This window comes from Balaenoptera borealis, assembly GCF_965194805.1.
Source record: "Balaenoptera borealis genome assembly, chromosome: 19".
NCBI classification, from domain to species: Eukaryota; Metazoa; Chordata; class Mammalia; order Artiodactyla; family Balaenopteridae; genus Balaenoptera; species Balaenoptera borealis.
Window position 1 is genome coordinate 52980616 of NC_138878.1, and position 19120 is coordinate 52999735.

The 19120-nt window shown below is 50.1% G+C and overlaps 1 protein-coding gene across 5 annotated transcripts; it reads right to left on the reverse strand.

Annotated features, from left to right (window-relative positions):
- NPHS1 (NPHS1 adhesion molecule, nephrin) lies at nt 1-18934 on the reverse strand. Of its 5 annotated transcripts, none has more exons than XM_082367477.1 (29): nt 18726-18934; nt 18403-18618; nt 18204-18326; nt 17870-17998; nt 17145-17226; nt 16660-16763; nt 16349-16476; nt 16089-16260; nt 15745-15902; nt 15334-15478; nt 15158-15231; nt 13711-13897; nt 13356-13485; nt 13034-13206; nt 12477-12617; nt 12246-12386; nt 11618-11739; nt 10456-10627; nt 10204-10360; nt 9957-10108; nt 8468-8579; nt 8203-8384; nt 6566-6622; nt 4750-4869; nt 4587-4611; nt 4405-4480; nt 4148-4241; nt 3944-4059; nt 1-1945 (listed from the first exon to the last, which is right to left on the reverse strand). In XM_082367477.1, the coding sequence occupies exons 1-29, from the start codon at nt 18865-18867 to the stop codon at nt 1814-1816; spliced, it is 3762 nt and encodes a 1253-aa protein (XP_082223603.1). In that variant the 5' UTR covers nt 18868-18934; the 3' UTR covers nt 1-1813. The 5 variants fall into 5 exon arrangements, with proteins under 5 accessions (XP_082223603.1, XP_082223602.1, XP_082223604.1 ...); XM_082367476.1 differs by having other exon boundaries at nt 15107-15231; XM_082367478.1 differs by lacking the exons at nt 18204-18326; nt 18403-18618 and having other exon boundaries at nt 15107-15231.
- Nucleotides 18935-19120: the final 186 nt, after the last annotated feature.

A 19120-nucleotide genomic window follows, 5' to 3' on the forward strand; every position in this document is an offset into this window, starting at 1 on the left:
GCCCTCAGCAGTGAAAGCGCGGAGTCCTAACCACTGGGCCTCCAGGGAATACCCTGTAGTCTTCTTCTTTGAACAGGAAAAATACACAATTAGAAAAATTCTATTCTTAGGAATGGAATCTTTTTTTAATTAAAGGGAAATCAATTGGACTCCAATGTATTTGTGTATTCAAGTGCTGTGGTATAAAAACTTATTTTAGCCTATGCTGATAAAAAATAATATGTGGACAAGCATTTGTGGGGTTTTTTAAATTATTTATTTATTTATTTGGCTGTGCCAGGTCTTAGTTGCAGCACACGGGATCTTCGTTGTGGCATGCGAACTCTTAGTTGTGGCCTGTGGGATCTAGTTCCCTGACCAGGGATCAAACCCAGGCCCCCTGCATTGAGAGCACAGCATCTTAGCCACTGGGCCACCAGGGAAGTCCCTGGACAAGCATTTGAACTAAACAGTTTTGACAATATGATTAATAAAATAGAACTGGGGGCCTAAAGAAAGATTATTCCTAACTATACTCTGTTCTCCATGGAAATAGACAGCTTCTCAGTTATCTTTTCCTGCTTTTCAATACAAAAAAAATAGACTAATAAGAACCTGCTGTATAAAAAAATAAATAAAATTAAATTTAAAAATTAAAAAAAATAAGAATTCTCTTGCTGGGCTGCTTTATTATAGTGCCTTTTAAAAAATAATTTTTTTTTAATTATTTATTTATTATTTTTGGTTGTGTTGGGTCTTTGTTGCTGCGCGCGGGCCTCCTCTAGTTGTGGTGAGCAGGGGCTACTCTTTGTTGCAGTGCGCGGGCTTCTCATTGCGGTGGATTCTCTCGTTGTGGAGCACGGGCTCTAGGTGCATGGGCTTCAGTAGTTGTGGCTCGCGGGCTCTAGAGTGCAGGCTCAGTAGTTGTGGCACACGGGCTTAGTTGCTCCGTGGCATGTGGGATCTTCCTGGACCAGGGCTTGAACCCGTGTCTCCTGCACTGGGGGGCGAATTCTCAACCACTGCGCCACCAGGGAAGCCCCAGGGAAGCCCCTATGGTGCCTGTTTTTAAAGTCACTTTTGTTGAGGTATAATTTATGTGCCATAAAATGCACCGATCTTAAGTGTAGAGTTCAGTGAGTTTTGACATATCTATACATTCATATAACTACCACCACAATCATCATATAGAACATTTCTATCACCCCCTCAAAAATTTCCTCATACTCTTTTTTAGTCAGTTCCTTCCCATGGCCCCAGGCAACCACTAATCTGGCTCTGTCACTGTAGATTAGCTTTGCCTGTTCTAGAATTTCTATAAGCGAAATCACATAGCATGTATTATTTTGTGTCCAGTTTGTTTCAATAAAGGCTGTTTATTTTCTATAGAGTCTATTTATGTTTACATGTGTGTCACAGTTTATACATCGTGTTGTAGATAACCATGGAAAAGCATAAACCAAGCTATTTCAGATGTAGTTGAACTCAAAATGAACTGAGTTTTTAACATGCCTTTTCCCACTTCTGAAATGTTTACTTTAAAAAGCATAAAAACCCTCAGACTAGCTTTTCATTATTGAGATGTCTTTTACAATTCACTGTGTCCCTATGGAGAACTCTAAATCCAACCCCAGGAGGAGGCTTGTTTATACTTTGACACCAGGTTGAACCATCTTCTGTCACTTACACACACCCCTCCACTTCCCTTTCTGAAAAACTCCAGTCCCTTTGTGTCCAATGGAGATCACTTAACAAGCTCAGCCTAGGCTGGAATAAAAAGGACAATTGGGATATTATGTCTTGCAGGTGTAGGAAAAGGGTGTTGAGAAGGCTCTCACACCAGCTGTCCCCTCAGCTCAAAGGGTAGAGCGTCAGGTTCCATAGGGTCCAGATCTCCTGCCACCTGATCATAGATTCCTCTTGCATCCTCATACCTGTCTTCAGGCCAGTAGAAGTCACAGGAGCCCTGACAAGCAAAGGTGGAGTTAGAACCATAGAGAGATGCTCTGTGGGTCATCACTGAAGCTCTGGGGGATACACCCTCCTGCTCTACTTCATAGAAAAAAATGTTTTAGTTTCTAATTATGGTGGAAATTCCAACATAAACAAAGAGGAGAGTGATTATTATGTACCCCCGTGAGCCCATCACTTAGTTTCAACAATATCAACCTTTGGTCAATCTTTATTTATCTATATCTCTAGCTTCTTATCCCCCACCCTCCCAACTGGATTATTTTTAAGCAAGTCCAAGATATCTTGTGATTTACTCTCAAAAAAGTAATTTAAATGTCAGACATGTGAAACTTTTAGTTAGCCCACGATATCAGCTATGGGAATTGTGGAATGTGAATCTTGATTCTGTCAGTCTTATGAATGTCCAAAACATTCCATCATCAAAATAGAAGAGAGAAAAGACCATGTAGGGTGGTCATTACTGGGGATGTGCTTTCCCTAGATTTGGGAGAAAATGGTTGTTTTTGATCAGCAAACTTTAGAGCAGACTTGCCCACGGGCCAAATATGGCCCACTGCATTTTTTTATTGCCTAAGAAGAGTTTTACATTTTTTAGCTGCTGGGAAAATATCAAAAAAAGAATGATACTTGTGACATGTGAAGATTATATTAATTTCAAATTTCAGTGCCCAAAAATAAAGTTTTATTGGAACTTAGCCACAATTGTTTGTTTATCTATTGCCTATGGCTGTTTTTATGGCAGAGTGAGTAGTTTCTAGAAAGACACTATATCCTGCAAAGCCCAAAATATTTACGATCTGGCCCTTTTCAGAAAGTGTGCAGACTGCGTCTGTGCTTTAGAGGGCACATGTGGTTCAGCACCATGGACAGCATTATGCACTTTATTTCCACCTTTGTGGGGAGAACAGTTCCCCATCTGGACAAAGTTACAGAGGGAAATCTTTGGCCCACTGTAGCCAGAGCATTAGTCAAGGCCACACAGAAAGTAGGGGTTCTGCCCCACCTCCCTTACTGTGAGGCAGTAGGTGGGGCTTAGTTGGTGGCCAAGGTCCCTGTCTGCTGCTTTTGCCTGCCCAGCCACAATCTTCACTTCCCTCTGTGCTCTCCATCCCTCTTCCACTCTCAGCCCAGTGGATTGAGTGGGGCTGGCCCCTACTCCCTGATGCCATGGGTGGGCACTGATTCAGATGTGTCTAATTAGCATATTCTACTCCCCACTTCAGTGGTTCAGCAATGAGTATGAGCCAAACTAAACCAATAAGTGTCCGCGTTGGGGCTTTGGAGCTATTGAAAAAGAGGCATTCCCTTTATTTGAAGGTTTCTAATCTAATAGGATACAAACCTGAATTTGCTAGGGACATCTTTAGAGAGGAAATTCTGGGTGGGCCTGAAGACGTTTCTATCCCTTGACTTTTCCATTGAGTGGGCCAAAAAATTATTTCTCTGTATCTCTCTGCTTAACCAGTATAGTGGAGATGGCTAATTATCCAACCAACTACATACCTTCCTTCTTCCACAGTAACAGAATTGTAGTAGGGGATATAGCTGCCAAATAGGCTGCATTTCTCAGACTCCTTTGCAGTTCGGTGTGACCATGTCCATATTCTCACCAGTGGGATAAGAGCAGAATGCACCGTTTCTGGGCCTGTACCGTAAGTCAGGGTTGTGCCTCTACCATGCTCTCTTTTTCCCTTTCCCACCGGTTGAAACCCCCAGGGAACTGTCCCATCCATGTAAATTTGGTCAGCTTACTAGAGGATAGCAGAAGAACACAACAGAAAGAACTTGGGCTCCAGAATAACCACATGCAGCAGGGCCACTCACCTCTGACTGCTATGTGAGAAAGAAATAGACTGTCTTGTTTAGGTCACTGGATTATGGCTAAGGCCTCTTTGCTACAGCAGCTAGCTTACCCTAATTAATACAAGCAATAGGAGGTGGGTTTCCAGCACTAGCCAAGAAATATTTCTGCTGATACAAATCTCCTCACCATCGGTACTTCATCGTAGAGGGGTCCCCAGGCCCCAGACGGGGCGTACAGTCTTTCCACCTCATCATACACGTGCCCAGGAAAAGTCATATTCTCCTCCTCAAGACCTGTGAGACCTGGAAGGGAGAGATGATCAGGGCACCAGGTCCAGATGTCAGGGGTACCTATGGTGGGGGGGGGGGTTCCACTGTGCTCACCACTCACCTCGGGGATAAGACACCTCCTCCAGCGTGGGGGGCAGCTGGGGACTGAAGTCCCTCATGGAGTGGTAATATGGCTCTACATCTGTTGTGCTAACCTGTCAATGGCCCCCCCCCAAAAAAACAACAGATAAAGTCTTTTCCATCCTTTGACTCCATCATTCCTGGAAAGGGCAATGATTAACGTGAAGCTGACAGTGGAATTTTAGTCACTGTCAATTCCCTGTCGGGGGGGTGGGTGTCAGAACCACCCTCACTCACCATGGAGCTTCGGGTGTCACGGTCTCCAGTCCACTGGCTCTCCTCGTATTCATTCCTGACTCGGTCTTCCTCCGACCTTCCAGGATGGAGGCATGGGGGTAGCTGGGTGTTGACCCTCTGACAGCTGTCTCCCTCAATCCTCCTCCCCAGAGTCTTCCTTACAGAAAAATATCCCCACTTACCCTGCCTCTGTCTTCTCTGAGATGCCTGAGGGAAGTAGGAAAAAAGGGGTCAGAAACATGCTCCTCGAGCCCACTTGGCCCTGGGATACCTTCATATGCAGCCAACCCAGGGCTCCCATCACCCTTGGGCCTCTGTCCCGGCAGGGGAAAGGTCCCTCCTCACCCTCAGCAAGACGCTTCAGTCTCCGCTGCCAGAGGAATCCCCCGACACAGGAGGCGTTAGAAAGCAGCAGAAGACCCCCAACAGCAAACAGAACCGGCAGCAGGGGCAGCTTTGAGGGTCCTGTGGGGACAATTGGTTTTAGACTTCAATTGGGGTTCTCTGAAAAAGCCTGTCCCTGACCAAGCAAAGTCCTCCTCCTAGGTCAGGAAATCAGATGGGCAGGGGTTTCCATGTCCACTCCTTTTGCCACCCCAGGGAAGGTGGCTCCTTTCTCAAATCAGGCCATTAGCACTGGGTCCTACCTTCGCCCAAGCCCCTTGTATGGACTCAAGCAGGAACTTCAGCTCTTTAGCTGGGCATTCAAGACCTTCTATGATTTGGCCTCTTCCCATGTCTCCACTGTTGCTCACAGACTATTGACCCTCCAGCCACACAAAACTAACCACTGGCTGTTTCCAGAATCACTGAGACAAACCCACACTTCTAAGCTTTCGAATAGTCAAGTGTCTGTCTTTAAATGTCCTTTCATCTCAAGCAAACTTCTACTCTCCCTTCAAACTCCATCTCGAATGACTTCCTCTTTGCACAAACTTCCATCCCAGACAATATCAGAGTCCTCTGCTATATCCCTGAGGACAGGACTAAGTCCCTCTCAGTAGACATCTGCTTAGCACTCATTTCCCCAACTTCTGCTAACAGGACTCATTTTCCTTTGACGGTGGTTACTCCCTGCTCTCAGCCTGGATGGCCCCCCAGGACTCTGTGGAGGACACATGGCCTGACCTGGCCAATAAGAGCACCCATCCCTCTTCCCACGGTGATCAGTTCAGAGACTGGCATTTGACCTAAGGTGGATTTTTGCAAGAACATCTAGGACACTCTTCTGCTAGCTGCTAAGAAGTGAAATAAAAGCTGAAGGTGTGAGAGGACTTCTTTGCCTTCTTAAGAGAAGAACCTGAGAAGGAAGTCATCAGAGTGGAAGGCAAAGTTGAGAGAGAGAGTGAGAAACTGATCCTTGGTGAAAATTTTGAGCACCTGAATCCAGGCACACTAAGAGGTTTCAATTTCATGAGCCAAGCCATTCTTTTTATTGTCAACAACAGCTGAATTTCTGTCACTTGCAACCTTCTCAGACTCTAAAGGGGATTATTTGCAAAATGATCATAATTGTCTCCCTATATGCATACCCTTGAGATTTTCCCTTCCACACTGTCTCTGAATTGAGCCATGTCACTTGCTTCAGCCAATGAGACAGAATCAGAAGCTTGAAAAGTGCCTGTAAATTGGAACTTGCCCTCTCCTGCTGCTCTTGGGATTCCAGTGACCACCTCCATGTGAACAAGCCAAGGAGGCACATGCGGCCCACTTACCTCCATTGTCCCAACCAAGAGCCAGATTGTCAGACGTGTGAGGAGGGGCCCCCCTAGACCAACCAGTCCCAGCAGAGCTGCTACATGACTATAGCCCAGACCAGAACTGTTCAGCCACTCATAGAATCACAAGAAATAATGTTTGTTGCTGTAAGTGCGCATATTTGGGATGGTTTGTTACGCAGCAAAAGCCAACTGACACAGGCTCTGCACAGGGCATGGAATCAGCTAGTTTTTCGTTTTGCTTTGTTTTTCAGAATTAAACTGAATTAGGAAGACAGAAAATTTATCACATCCAGGTAAGAGGAAGAGCTAAGGATATGAGTGAGGGCCTACAGGGCAGAGCTAAGTCTTAAAGGGCTGTGGCCACAAGGAAGAGGAGGTGGGGTTAGAGACCAGAAAGTTTTTTCCAGGAAAGAGAGGGTGTTTGGGGATTGAGGACTTGCCTGCAGGCTGCTCTGTAGGCAGCTGGTAGTCAGGTTCTCCAGAAGGTTGGTCTAGACCTGGGAGGTGGATATAGAGAATGCAAATTAACACCATTAATCTGAGATAAGCCTTAAATATTTCTCAGCCTCCTATTAAGCTTTGCAGCCCATTTTGAGACTCATGGGAACTAATTTATGACTTCTTAGGACTATTTCAAAGAGAACTGGAAATTGCTGATGATAATGACAATACTATTAATAGCCATTCTAACACTAATGCTAATAATAAAAAAATAATAAATTATTGATGAGTGCTTTATGGTGTGGAAGGTCCTTTTAACCTGAATTGTCAATTTTAGGGATTAATCAAAAAAGATGCTGGGTTCTCAGAATGCCTTAATAGAAGTATAAGTTCTAGAGCAACGGATGTAAGTATAGTACTACTTTATGCTTTAGTGCTTAAAGGGAAAACTGGAATGGAGGTGGGGGAAAGGGGAGGGAAGATTGTAGGGATGGGAAAGAGTCCTTACTTCCATGAGGAAAAAGGCTGCTCTGTCAGGAAGGGAAAGACAGAAAAAGGGAGCTTTCATGGGGCAAAGTAAACAGAAGGTGAGCAGGGGGCATTTCTTTAAATTAGCATCTACATAGCACTTACTTTGTACAGGGCCCTGTTCTAAGAGTTTTAGATATATTTTATTTAATCCTCACAACTGTCTAAGATAGACCTTATTTTCAGAAACTGAGATACAGAGGCTGGAGATACACCTTATCTTTAGAGCCTGAGGCTCAAAGATCATACTGAGTCTTGAGTGACTTGCCTAAGGTCTCACATCTAGGAAGTTGCAGAGCTGGGACTTGAACCCAGGTTTGTCTGAACCATGCTCTGTGTGGTTAGCCACGACACTGTAGTGTCTACCAGAGTCAAAATGTTCTCAGTCATATAAGAATTTATCCGTGTCATCAAGTTGCTGAATTTATTGACATAAAGTTGTTTGTAATACTTCCTAATTTCCTTTAATGTCTGTAGGATCCGTGGTAATGTCCCTTTTCATTCCTGATATTGGTTAAGTGGTGTCTTCTCTCTTTTTTGCCTTGATTAGCTTTATAAACATTACTGATCTTTTCAACAAATCAGCTTTTGGTTTCATTGATTTTTCTTTATTGTTTTTTGATTTTCTAGTTCATCAATTTCTGCTCTTTATTATTTCCTTCCTTCCGTCTACTTAGGATTTGGGTTTAATTTTTCTTTCTTTTTCTAGTTTCTTAAGATGGAAACTTAGACAATTTGAAGACTTTTAAAAAAAAATCTAATATGAGCACTTAATGCTATAAATTTCTTGCTAAGCAGTGCTTTAGCTGCACCCCACAATTTTCATGTTTTCATTTTAATTCAATTCAAATTCTCTTATAATTTCCCTTGTGTGATCAATCACATTCCAACAGTAGAGTCTAGTGGCAAAAACTAGTCTTTGGAGTTCATCTGCCTGAGTTTAAATCTCATCTGTAGTTCCTTCTACCTGTGTGAGCTTTGACAGTTTAACCTCTCTGGGCCTCAGTTTCTCCATCTGCAAAAAGGGAATAATAGTATTGACTTCACTATACCACCCTATAAGTTCTCTGAGGAATTTTGCAACCTGCCCAAGAATGTCCCTTCCCACCTGGAGTGGTGACTGAGATCTGGGACCCTTTGTCAGCTAGTCCGCTGTCGCCCAGGGCATTGCTGGCCAGCAACCAGAGCCTGTATCGTGTAGAAGGCTGCAGCCCAGTCAGTGTGAAGGTGGTGGCCTGGGGTGGTAGGACATTCATGTAGAGGAACCCTGGAGTCCCCAGAGCCTCATACCTGCATGAAAGGGAGAGCAGTCATTCAGGGAGGTGCCCCAGTCCTATTGCCTACCACCCCTTCCTGCCATGACAGGGACCCACCTGATTTGGAAACTTTGTGGCAAGCCCCCATCAAAGCCAGGCTTCCACTCCAGCCCCACCGAGTATGGGGTCATGCTCACGACCTTCAATCCCAATGGCGGATCAGGGCGGCCTTTGAGGTAAAGGATGGGGGACATAGTCAGAGGATACAGAAGGATTCTGAAAGATTCCTTCCAGATTCCTTAAGCATGATTTTAAATATACAGTCGATTCTCATTATTCATGGTGGTCATGTTCTCTAAAGTCACTGCGAACCCTCAACGAGCAAATACCAAACCATTGCTTCTAGGGGAAATGCAGGCTTAGATTCCCATGAGCCTCTAGTCACATTTTCATCAACCAATTAACACATGATCTTGTATTATGCATGTTTCTGCTTAAAGACATCTTATTTAATATATCTTGTTGATTCATTAACATTGAACTCACAGCCAGTGGTGCTATAACTCACACCTGAACGAAGCTTATCCAACACAAGTATTTTCTCCAAATGGCACACCACAGACTTCTTGAGCTTAGGAACACCAGACGGCACTTTAGTGCTGTGCTTGGGGGCCATTTTATTTAGCAAAATCACTAACAAAAAGCACGAAGGTGCAAAAAATGAGAGCTGTAAGAAAGCAGAGTGTCGCCTTGCTCCACCTCAGTGGAGAATGTACTCATTGGGTGACTCAAATTTTTCACCCGCTCTGTACAGTCGCCTGAATGTCTGAGAGAGCAGCATGAGTATTGATTTGAGGGTTATGAATACATTTTAGCCAGCAGGCAAATTTGCATATACAGACTCCACAAGTAAGGAGGATTGACTGTATAATATATGTTTCTTGTGGTGGCTTTTTGTGCCTATCTCATATCCATTCCCCTCATTTCTTCTGGTTACAGAACCCTGAATATCCATTGGAGAACCACTCTCCCACATCCTCAGGCCATATGCTTCTGATGGAAGTGACTCCACTCCTTGTAGGATGGACATGTGACTAGGCCTCACCAACAGGAGCAACAATCAAATCAGGTTGTCTTCCCCTCACCACCTGATTGGATCAGGGATGGGCTGGGAGCCAAGTGGAACCAATGGATCTTAATTCTAGTACTTTCAGACCACTGTTAGGAAGCCTTACTTTATTGTAAAGCTTCTCATAGTGGTTGTTAGATGTTTAACAGACATCTCACAATAAAGCCAACACAGAGAAAAGCGATCCTGAGAGATGGGGAGTTCTTGATGACAGCTGAACCTAGATCCAGTGACTCCTGAAAATCTACTTTTCAGTTACTTGGGCCAATAAGAAACCCCCTCCATTTTTTCCTTTGTTGTGGGTTTCCCTAAAAATCCAGTCTCCATTGGAATTTTCGGAGCAGGCAAAAACTCCATCCTCATTCATAAACACTTCTCAGGTTTCAGGAACACTGCCATTCTGAGAGCAACCAGAGACTTGGGGATTGACCTAGGGGAGCACCCTCCCAACACCCTCACAGCCCCCTCCCACCATACTGATGCTGACGAGTTGAATATCGGTGTGGTCCGAGCCGAGGGGGTTGGTGGCTGTGCACGTGAAGAGGGCATAATCCTGGGCTGCGGACACGTTGGCAATGGTCAGGAGGCTGCTGTGGACACCACTCTGGTGGTATGTGTGCTCTGTGTACCTGGAGAGGAGGTGTGGCAGGGACTCAGGGAGGGTGATTGGGGCTGGGGGATCAAAGTTAGGGCTGGACTGCTACCTGGCTGGGCCTGGGCTCACCTGGGATCCTGGAGATCCAGAGGGACCCCGTTTTTGGTCCAAGTGAAGACGATATTGGGGACACCTCGGGCACGACAGTGGAGGGTGGCAGAACTAGTGCTGTCTCCAGCTGCAGCCACTTTAGTTAGAGGAGAGGGATGCTCCACGTGGGGGGCAACTAGAGGGGTTGGAGGTCAACATGAGGTGTATGGAAGGACACGATATGTGGATTTAGTGGCAAGCGTTGAAGTTAGGGCTTTGGTTGTTACTCACATCTGACAACAAGACGGACCAGCCCTCTGGCTGGAGGTGCCACCCCATTGTCCACAATGCACTGGTAAGCACCAGCCTGGGTCAACTTGGCGTGGTGAATCCGAAGACGCCCTGTGGACCCCTTTGATATCTTCTCCATGTCATCCAGGCTCTGGTCCTCCTCCTCTTCTCCCTGGAGGCACAAGACTCAGGAGATGGTCCCCAAGTCTGGCCCCTGCTCCATTATCCTCCAAACTGGGTTCCCTCTGTAGCCTCATTCTCCCAGCCACAATCACCCTTCCTAGCAAAGAAAAAATTCCCCCTGTCATCCACCCATACACCCATCCATCCATTTATCCAACCATTCATGCATGGATCCATCCATTCATCCACCAACCCAGCCAACCACTCACCCAACCATTTATCCAACCATTCATGCTTGGAACCGTCTACCCACCCATCCATCCATGTATTTAACCATACTATCCATCGATTCATTCATTTATCCATACATCCATCAACCTCCCATTCCATCCATTCATCCATTCACCCATTCATTCATCCAACCATCTGTCTTCCTTCTACCTGTCCATTCACCCTTCCATCTCTCAACCCATCCACCCCATCTATTTCCTCATAGACACACACACCAATAAATACATGCATCTGTTCATCAATGCATCTAGCTACCTATTTATCCATCTCTCCATCTCTCCATTGACCTGTGCACTCACCCATTCATCCATCCATCCGTTTACCCATTATCCTTCCACAGACATCTTTTCCACTGATGGTGTGTCTACCCATCCATCTACTCTCTAGTCTAATCTACTCATTTCTCTCATTCAATCATCTAACTGCCCATTTATTGATCCATTTATCCAGTCATTCACTTGTTCATTTGTCCATCTGTTCTTCCATCCACTCATTCATCCATCCACCTATTCATCCACCCATCTACCTATCCATCCATATATCCACCCACCTGCCCACCCACTCACCTGGTTATCTATTCACTCATCCACCCATCCATCTGCCATTCAACAGTTAGTTCTTGGAGCATGCCCAGACAAGTACATAGTTATAGAGGGTCATGTAGACGTGACCCCTCCTCCCAAGGAACTCACAGTCAAGAAATCACATCCCCCCAGCCCCCTCCTTTTACCAAAGGTTGGATCCTCACCAGCCTCTCCCAGTTGAACATCTCAGGAAGGATGGGATTGGCGTCAACAGTGCAGACTATGTCCACAGAGCCCCCAATATTCACTTCAGTGGGGTCTTGGAGAGCTCGGATGATGGGAGCATCTAGGGAAGGGAGGAGCTTGGGGAAGGCACTTGGGCCCAGACAGGCCATGGTGGAAGAGGGCCCCAGGTGGGAGAGGCGTCTTAGAGGTGCCCGAGAAAGTTATGAGTGTGATAAAGTCTGCCTTTGGAGTAAAGTTCTCAAGGTTAATGAGGTTGTCCCCACCCTCTACTATACCACTGTAGTGACAAGAGTAGGTGCGGTGGACCTCCAGAATTGTGTGGCAGTGGGGCTTCCACAATGGGCTTGGCTTGCTGATGGGAGTAGGTGGGCAGAGATTCTACATAGGGTCTCTCTAGTGGGCAGGTTTCCCAAAGTGGACGTGGCTCCGTCACAGTGGGGGCTCCCAGAGTGGGAGGCTTCCAGGATGGGTGAAAATCTCTGGGTGGGTGGAGCTTCCACAACGAGGAGACTCCACAGTGGGCAAGATTCCCTGGATGGGTGTGGTTTCCATGGTGGGCGGGGCTTCCAAATCTCCCTATTTGCCTAGGGTGACGAGGGGGCTCACAGTGTACATCCAGCCTCACGAGAGCTTCAGCGGTGCCCTCTGAGTTCTGGCAGTGCAGCTGGTAGAGGCCATCGTCAGCGCGGGTCACGTTCCATAGCTGCAGAGCTCCACCAGACAGGATACGATGCCGGGGGCCGCCAGCTGCGGGAAGTAAAGGTTGAGGGGCCTGCCAGACCCTCCCGTCCTGGAGTCCCGGAGACCTGCTCTCCTCTTCATGCCCCTTCCCTGTACCTGGGCTGAGGCGGTAGCCGCGGAAGGTCCAGTTGAAGGCCTCCGGGGCAGGGTTGGCAGACACGGACACGGGCAGCAGTGCCTCGCCCTGCTCCACCGCGGTCACCACAAGCACCTGCTCACCCAGGAACTCTGGAGGGTCTGCGGAGGAGGCGCCGCTGGGAGTCAAGATTGTTAAGGTTCGGATCCGGGGAGGATTTGAGATCAGGTGCAGGCATGAAGTGTTAAAGTCGAGATCATGACTCGATTTTAAGGTTGTGGACAAGGTAGCAATGAAGTTCAGAGCTGAGATGGGGGTTAGGTTCAGGAGAAGCCAGAGTCAGCTTTAAGGATGGAAAGAGGGTTCGGGATGGGGGTGATGGTCAGGGGTAAGGATAGAGGACAAAAAGCAGGATGGGGGTTGGGCAGGATAGGAGCTGGTGCAGGGTCGGGTGTGAGGATAAAAGTCAGGAAAGTTTCAAGGTTTAGGATGGAAGTCAAAGACAGTATCAAGATGAAGACCCACGTAGTATAGGGTCAGGAGGGAATCAAGAGGGACGCCAGGCCTGCACACATACACAGCACGTTGAGGCGGTAGAACGCGCTCACGGTTTCCCGTAGCTCGGTGCTGTGGGCACGGCAGGTCACGCGGTGGCCGTGGTCGCGGGATGACATTCTCAGAAGGACGCTCCTAGCGGCGGCGGAGCCTTTGAATGGAGCACTCCGGGGCGTGGCGGCCACACCCTCCAGCCTGTGGACCGGGCAGGGAGTAGGACCAGAGCCAGAGTCTGGGTACTGGGCAGGGTACTGGACAGAACAGCAAGTAGGGCGGGGGCGGGATTCTGACTGTAAAGGAGCGTGACCAGAACCAGGGAGCGACGGGGCCACTCGCACTCTCACCTCTCCCCCTCCTTGTCCCACGACAAGTTGACCGGAGGGTTGCTGCTAACGCTGACGCACGTCAAGTTTAAGGCATCCCCGGGGCGCAGCGCCGACGCGTTGGCCAGGATCGTCACATTAGTTGGGGGGACTTCGAGAACCGGTGGGAGGAGCGAGGCCCAGAGGTGAGGAGGAGGCCCGGCCTGCTTCCGCCCGGCAGTGACCCAGGCCCCGCCCAGCCCCGAGCGCGCCGGGGCTCTGCGGCACCCACCCCTCCCCCAGCCGCCCCCCATCCCCAAGCCGCCAGCCACGGCTCCGGCTCAGTTCCCCGCCGCGGCCAAGTCCTCCCCCGCAGCCCGGCAGTGCGCCTCCTCACACTGCACCACAAGCTGCGTGGACGCGCTGAGCTGGCCGGCTTTGCACGTGAACTTGGCCTGGTTGTCCGACGGACCGGTGATCAGTACCAGCTCTCGGGAGAAGGTGCTCCCGGACTTCTCCAGACTTCCCAGCTGCACCCGCCGTGGCTCCTGGGGCGGCCGCGGTTCGGTCACTGTGCGCGAGTCCTGAGGGCCGAGACTGACTGGGGGACGGCGGGTAGCCCTGCCATTCCCCGCGAGACGCCCCACTGGGTTGGCTGCCAGCCCAGATAAAGCTTTTGTGTGATGAGGAAAAGGCGCCCCCTTCCGGGGGCACCAGCTAGGGTAGAGGAATGGGGACCGGAACTGAGCACATCCTACCGGAATCTCTCCCGCCGACTGGGCCGCCGGAGCCCCGAGATTTTGCTGTCTGATTCCACCTCCAGTCCCACGCCTCACCACCCCCGCCCCCCGCCTCCTCTGCTCTCTGGAGGCCTGCAGTTGTCGGTGCCCTCGGCCGACCCTCAGCCCCACTCCTCAAAATTCATTCCAGCTATGTTTACCAGACACCCTACGCCAGGAAACTCCCTTGGAATTCCCAAACCTTTCCCAGAATTCCTTCACTTTTGCCTATCCTTAGTTCTTTTTCTTAAACTCCCCACCTTCCTCAGAGATTTCCTTTGATCTTTCCCTTAATTCCATTGGCTGGTCGCAAATTTCTGAATCCTTCCCCAATATTCTCTTATTATCCTAATCTTTTACTAGAATCCTTTGTATTGCCCCAATTCGTGGCATTTCTCCAAAATTCCATCCAATTAAATGGAATTCAATTTCGTTCCTATAATGCCTAGTCTTTCCCCCAGAATTTCCACTAGATTCCTAATTTCCCAAGAGTCTCCCAGAATTCTGCCAGAATTTTTAAATTTTAATGGAATTTCATTTTCTTACCCCCAAGTCCCAAGAATTCAATTTAATATTAATGGATTTTTCAAATGTGCTGGAGGATTACTAGTCTTTCCCCCCAAATTTCTAGGCTTTGCCCACCATTGTCTTTGTTTCTGGAATTCTTAGTCTTTCCCTAAAATTCCTGCCATTTCACCTGAATTCCAAGATTTCACCAGTATTTCCTTTAATTTTAATGAAATTAATTGCCTTTTCTCTAGAATTCCCAATCCGGATCCAGAATTCTTTCTTTTATTCTAGAATTCTCACTGTTTTCCCAGAACTTCCTCACTTTTCCTAAGGTCCCATTTAATTCTCATGGCGTTTGTCTTTTCCAATTCCCTGCCGAAACTCAAAATCTCCAGTATTTTTCAAGAAATTCAGGTTTCCCAAGATTTCCCAAGAGGAGGAGAGAAGGGGCTTCATCTTTCCCCCACATTCCCGGCCACCCCACAACCCTTGCTTGGCACCAACCTTGTACCAGGTGAGGGAAGGGTCTGGATTGCCTCCAATGGCCAAACATACCAGCCTCACCCGGGTCCCAGCCCGGAGACGCTGCCCCTCTGGGGGGCCCTCAATCCACAGCTTCTGGGCAGGATCTGTGGAGAGAGCCAGGAAGAGTGGCTCTTCTCTCCCGGCTGGGGCCTGAGGGTGGGGGTCTCTAAGGCACGGGGCACCCCCGGGTGAGGGTGGAGCCTCACATTTCACATTCAGGGTGAGTGACTTCTTGAAGGTCTCCTTGGTGAAGGCCTCACTAAAGGCCTCACACGTGAGGGTCAGACCATTGTCCTCCCGTCGCGCCAGGAATGTCAGGTTAGACATGGAGATGTGGCCACCATGCAGGCCCTGGCAGGGAGCGAGCTTCAGACTGGGGGAGTAGGGCACCCCCATCCATGGTACCAGTGACCTGGGTCCACCCCAGACCCCAGCAGGGACACAGAATCATCTCCACCCTCTCCTCTGTTAGACCCAGGAGGCCCTGGGCCCCAGTCCATGCTTGCTCCCCAGGCACCAAGGCATACAAGCTGCCAGACCCCCTCCTCTCCCAGATCCAGGAGTTGTGCCCTCAGCTCCCTCCTCCCTCAGACCTAGGAGCCCGGCCCCCGCCTCACATCCATGACCGTCTCCTCTGTGGGCAGCAGCTGCCGCCAGCCCAGCCACCATCGCAGTAGGACCCTCGGGCGACTGGACTTGGTGATGCAGGAGAGTGTCACGTTCTTGTTCTCAGACTGGGATGCAGATCCCAGGATGGTAATGGCACTGGGGGGAACTGCAGGGATGATGGACAGAGGAGAGACATAAGCTGGGCTGCATGGTTCACAGATGAGCCCAGACAGAGAGGAGACTGGGGACAGATGATGAGGTCTTTGGCATCAGGCAGGCATGATTTGGGGACACAAACAGATGGTTCTCTGGGGCACAGACTGACAGATTGGCAGCTGGCACCAGGACTCACAGGTGACCTGCAGCGTGACCCCGCGTTCCTGGATTCCTGTAGATACGCTGTTGTAGGCCTCGCAGCTGAGCCTCGCCCCATGGTCTTCCGGCCGCACGATCATCACTAACGTGCTGCGGGCCACTGCCTGAGCGTGCTCTGTGCCCCATGCTGTGGACACTGGCTGGCCGTTCTGGAGACAGGGACAGGCCTGGGCCAGCTCAGGGCCGGCTCCTGGCCCTCGCCCTTCCCCGCATCTCCAGACCTGCCTCTGCCCTCACCTTCAGCCACTGCAGTGTGGCTAGCGGATTCCCCCCTCGGGCCATGCACAGCAGCTCCAAGTTCTGCCCTGCCCTCGCGTGCCCCTCGTCCAGGCCTGGCCACTCAATGACAGGGGGTCCTGGGGGGACTGGGGAACAGCAGTCACGGGCCTGGGGACCCCATCCATTCTTTCCAGGCCCCACCACCTGCCTCTGAACCCCTATGTTTCCCCCTTGAGAGTCTGAGCCTTCCATAATCCCTGTGCCCCCAGGGCCCCCCAATTCCTGCTCCCCATCCTTAGTGCCAACAGTTGACTCAGTTCCCCACTTACACAGAACATTCATGGTGATTGAAGCCTTGATAGGGGTGTCCAAAGCTGGGCTGGACCCCTCACAGACCAGTAACTGCCCGTTATCTGAGCTCTGGGGTGTCACCCTGGGGTGGGAAGTTAGGATTCTAAAGTCAGAGTCATCATCTGAAATTTGGGAAGTCAAGGTGAAGAGGTGGGCGTGCCGGGTCCCCACACCTGGCCTAAGTCTCTATGATGATTTCCTTTAGGATTTAGAGTTCCATGGAAGAGATTTCGGGGTCAACAGCGAGAACTGGGGTCCCAGAGGCCCACACCTGGCCAAAACCTTTGTACTTGATCCTCTGGAACTGGGATTCCATGAAGAAGTTTTAGAGTGTCAGGGTGAAGAATTGGGTCCCGGATGTTCCTACCTGACCCAAGTTTCCATGCTTGAATCCCTAGGATATGGGGTTTTCATGGAGAAAATTGGGGATCAGTCTGCGGGGAGGGCACCCCAATTTCCATACCTGGCTGTGGCCTCTGTGGTGAAGAGTTTCTCCTGGGATCCCTCATTCACATTAGCAGAGATGTCAGAAATTGTTTGTCCACCTTGGGGTAACAAGAAGGCTGAAGGGGTGCCAGCTTTCCCCCAAGGTAGATCCTGGGGAGCACGGCCTGGAATTCCTCAGGGTTGACATATAACCCCTCCCTCCTGGTTCTGGAGGAAAAACACTATGTCCATTCCCTCCACACATTCCAGCCTCCCTGAATCCTGGAGTCCTCACTCAGGGCTGAGTCCTGGCCTGGGCCTCTCCCCTCCTCTCTTTTTATCTTGGCTTCGCCACCTGGCTTGCAGGGATCTTAGTTCCCTGACCAGAGATCAAACCCGTGCTCCCTGCAGTGGAAGTGCGGAGTCCTAACCACTGGACCACCAGGGAATTCCCTCTCCCCTCCCCTCCTTGCTGGGTTGTATTACCCACCCCTATCACCTCAGCTTCTCGTTGCTACAACAGAAGGACACCCGTATCTCTATCTGGAGCCTCAGCCTCTCCCCTGAGTCCTGGCCTAGCAGTCCCGTGAACTCCTCGGTACCTTTCCTGGATGTCCCCTTCCGTCCACTGGGTCCCACACTGGCCTCAGCATCTCCCCAAGCCTGTTCCTGCATCCCATCTCAGGAGGACCCTGGGCAGGGACACATCCCCTCCCCACTCCAGGGGCTTCACGCTGCCCCCATCAGTTCACCCACACTCACTCAGGAGGAAGGTGATGTCAGGTGCTGGCTTTGCGTCCCCAGACACACAGCTGACCAAGTACTCCTGCCCAGCTACCCACGTGACCGTGCTCCCTGCCTCGGGGGTCAGCTGAAGCACCTTGGGGGGCACTGGTGAGAAAGGGTCTGGGTAAGCCAGAAGCACCCAGAAGGATATGAGGATTTGGGCTTTGTGTCTCATTGCTCAGGAAATGAGTTCTGCACCCTGGGTCTAAGGAAAGGGGTGGTGGGGAACTGGGGGCTTGGACTCCTGGACCCTGGGGCTGGCGAGGGTGGAAGTCCAGACTCATGGGTCCTGGAGGTCTCTCACCCGTACCCAGGATGGAGAGGATCACTCTGGGCGACACGAGCTCAGGGCCTGTTTCTGAGCGGCTGACCTGGCACTCATACCCTGCGTCATCGCTGAGGTCACATGCTTCAATATGCAGGTGGAATTCACCTGCAGGGAGGACCCCAGGTCAGGGCCGCGGCCAGCCTCTGCTGGTGGCTCAGAATCTCAGGCTCTTGTCCCTTACCTTTCGTAGGGTCCCCTTGCAGGCGATACCGCGGGAAACTGGGGATCCTAGGATCGGGGCCTAGGAGCAGCCCGTCTTTGGCCCATTGGACTGTGCTGCCAGGGGCGCTGACCCCACACCACAGCTCAGCGGCAGCCCCCTCCACCACCGTCAAGTTTTCAGGCAGAGCCCAGAAGCCTCGGGGGGCTGAGGCAGGGACTGGCACCTGGGCCAGGCCTGGGGACACAGAGGTGTCAGTAGGAGAGGGCAGAGGGTCTGCCTGGAGAATGTGGGTGGAAAACGAGGGCCACCTGGCTCTGGTCACCGGCCAGGATCCCACTCACCTGCCATCAGCAGCCCCATGAGGAGCAGCGGCGTCCTGATGAGAAGCCTCAGAGCCATCCCAGGTCCTCTGCCTGTGGCTCCCACAGTGACCACTGCCCGCCTCCTGCGTCTGCCTCTGTCTTTCTCTGGGTCCCTTTCCATGTCTCCGTCTCTTACTTTTCTCTTTGTTTCTCTTTTTCTTCTTCTCCTTCTCTGTTTTTCTCTCCTCCCAGGAGTCAGTCTCCCCTCCCCCACACTTTCTCTCTCTCTCTTCCTGCCCTAAGTCCCCTCTGATCTCCCTCCTGTATTCTCTCTATCGTGCTCTCCTGGTCTAAAGTTCCCTCTCTCTCTCTCTCAGTCTCTATCTCCTTCCCTGAAGTCAGTGTCTATTTTTCTTTCTTCTCCTGTGCCACCC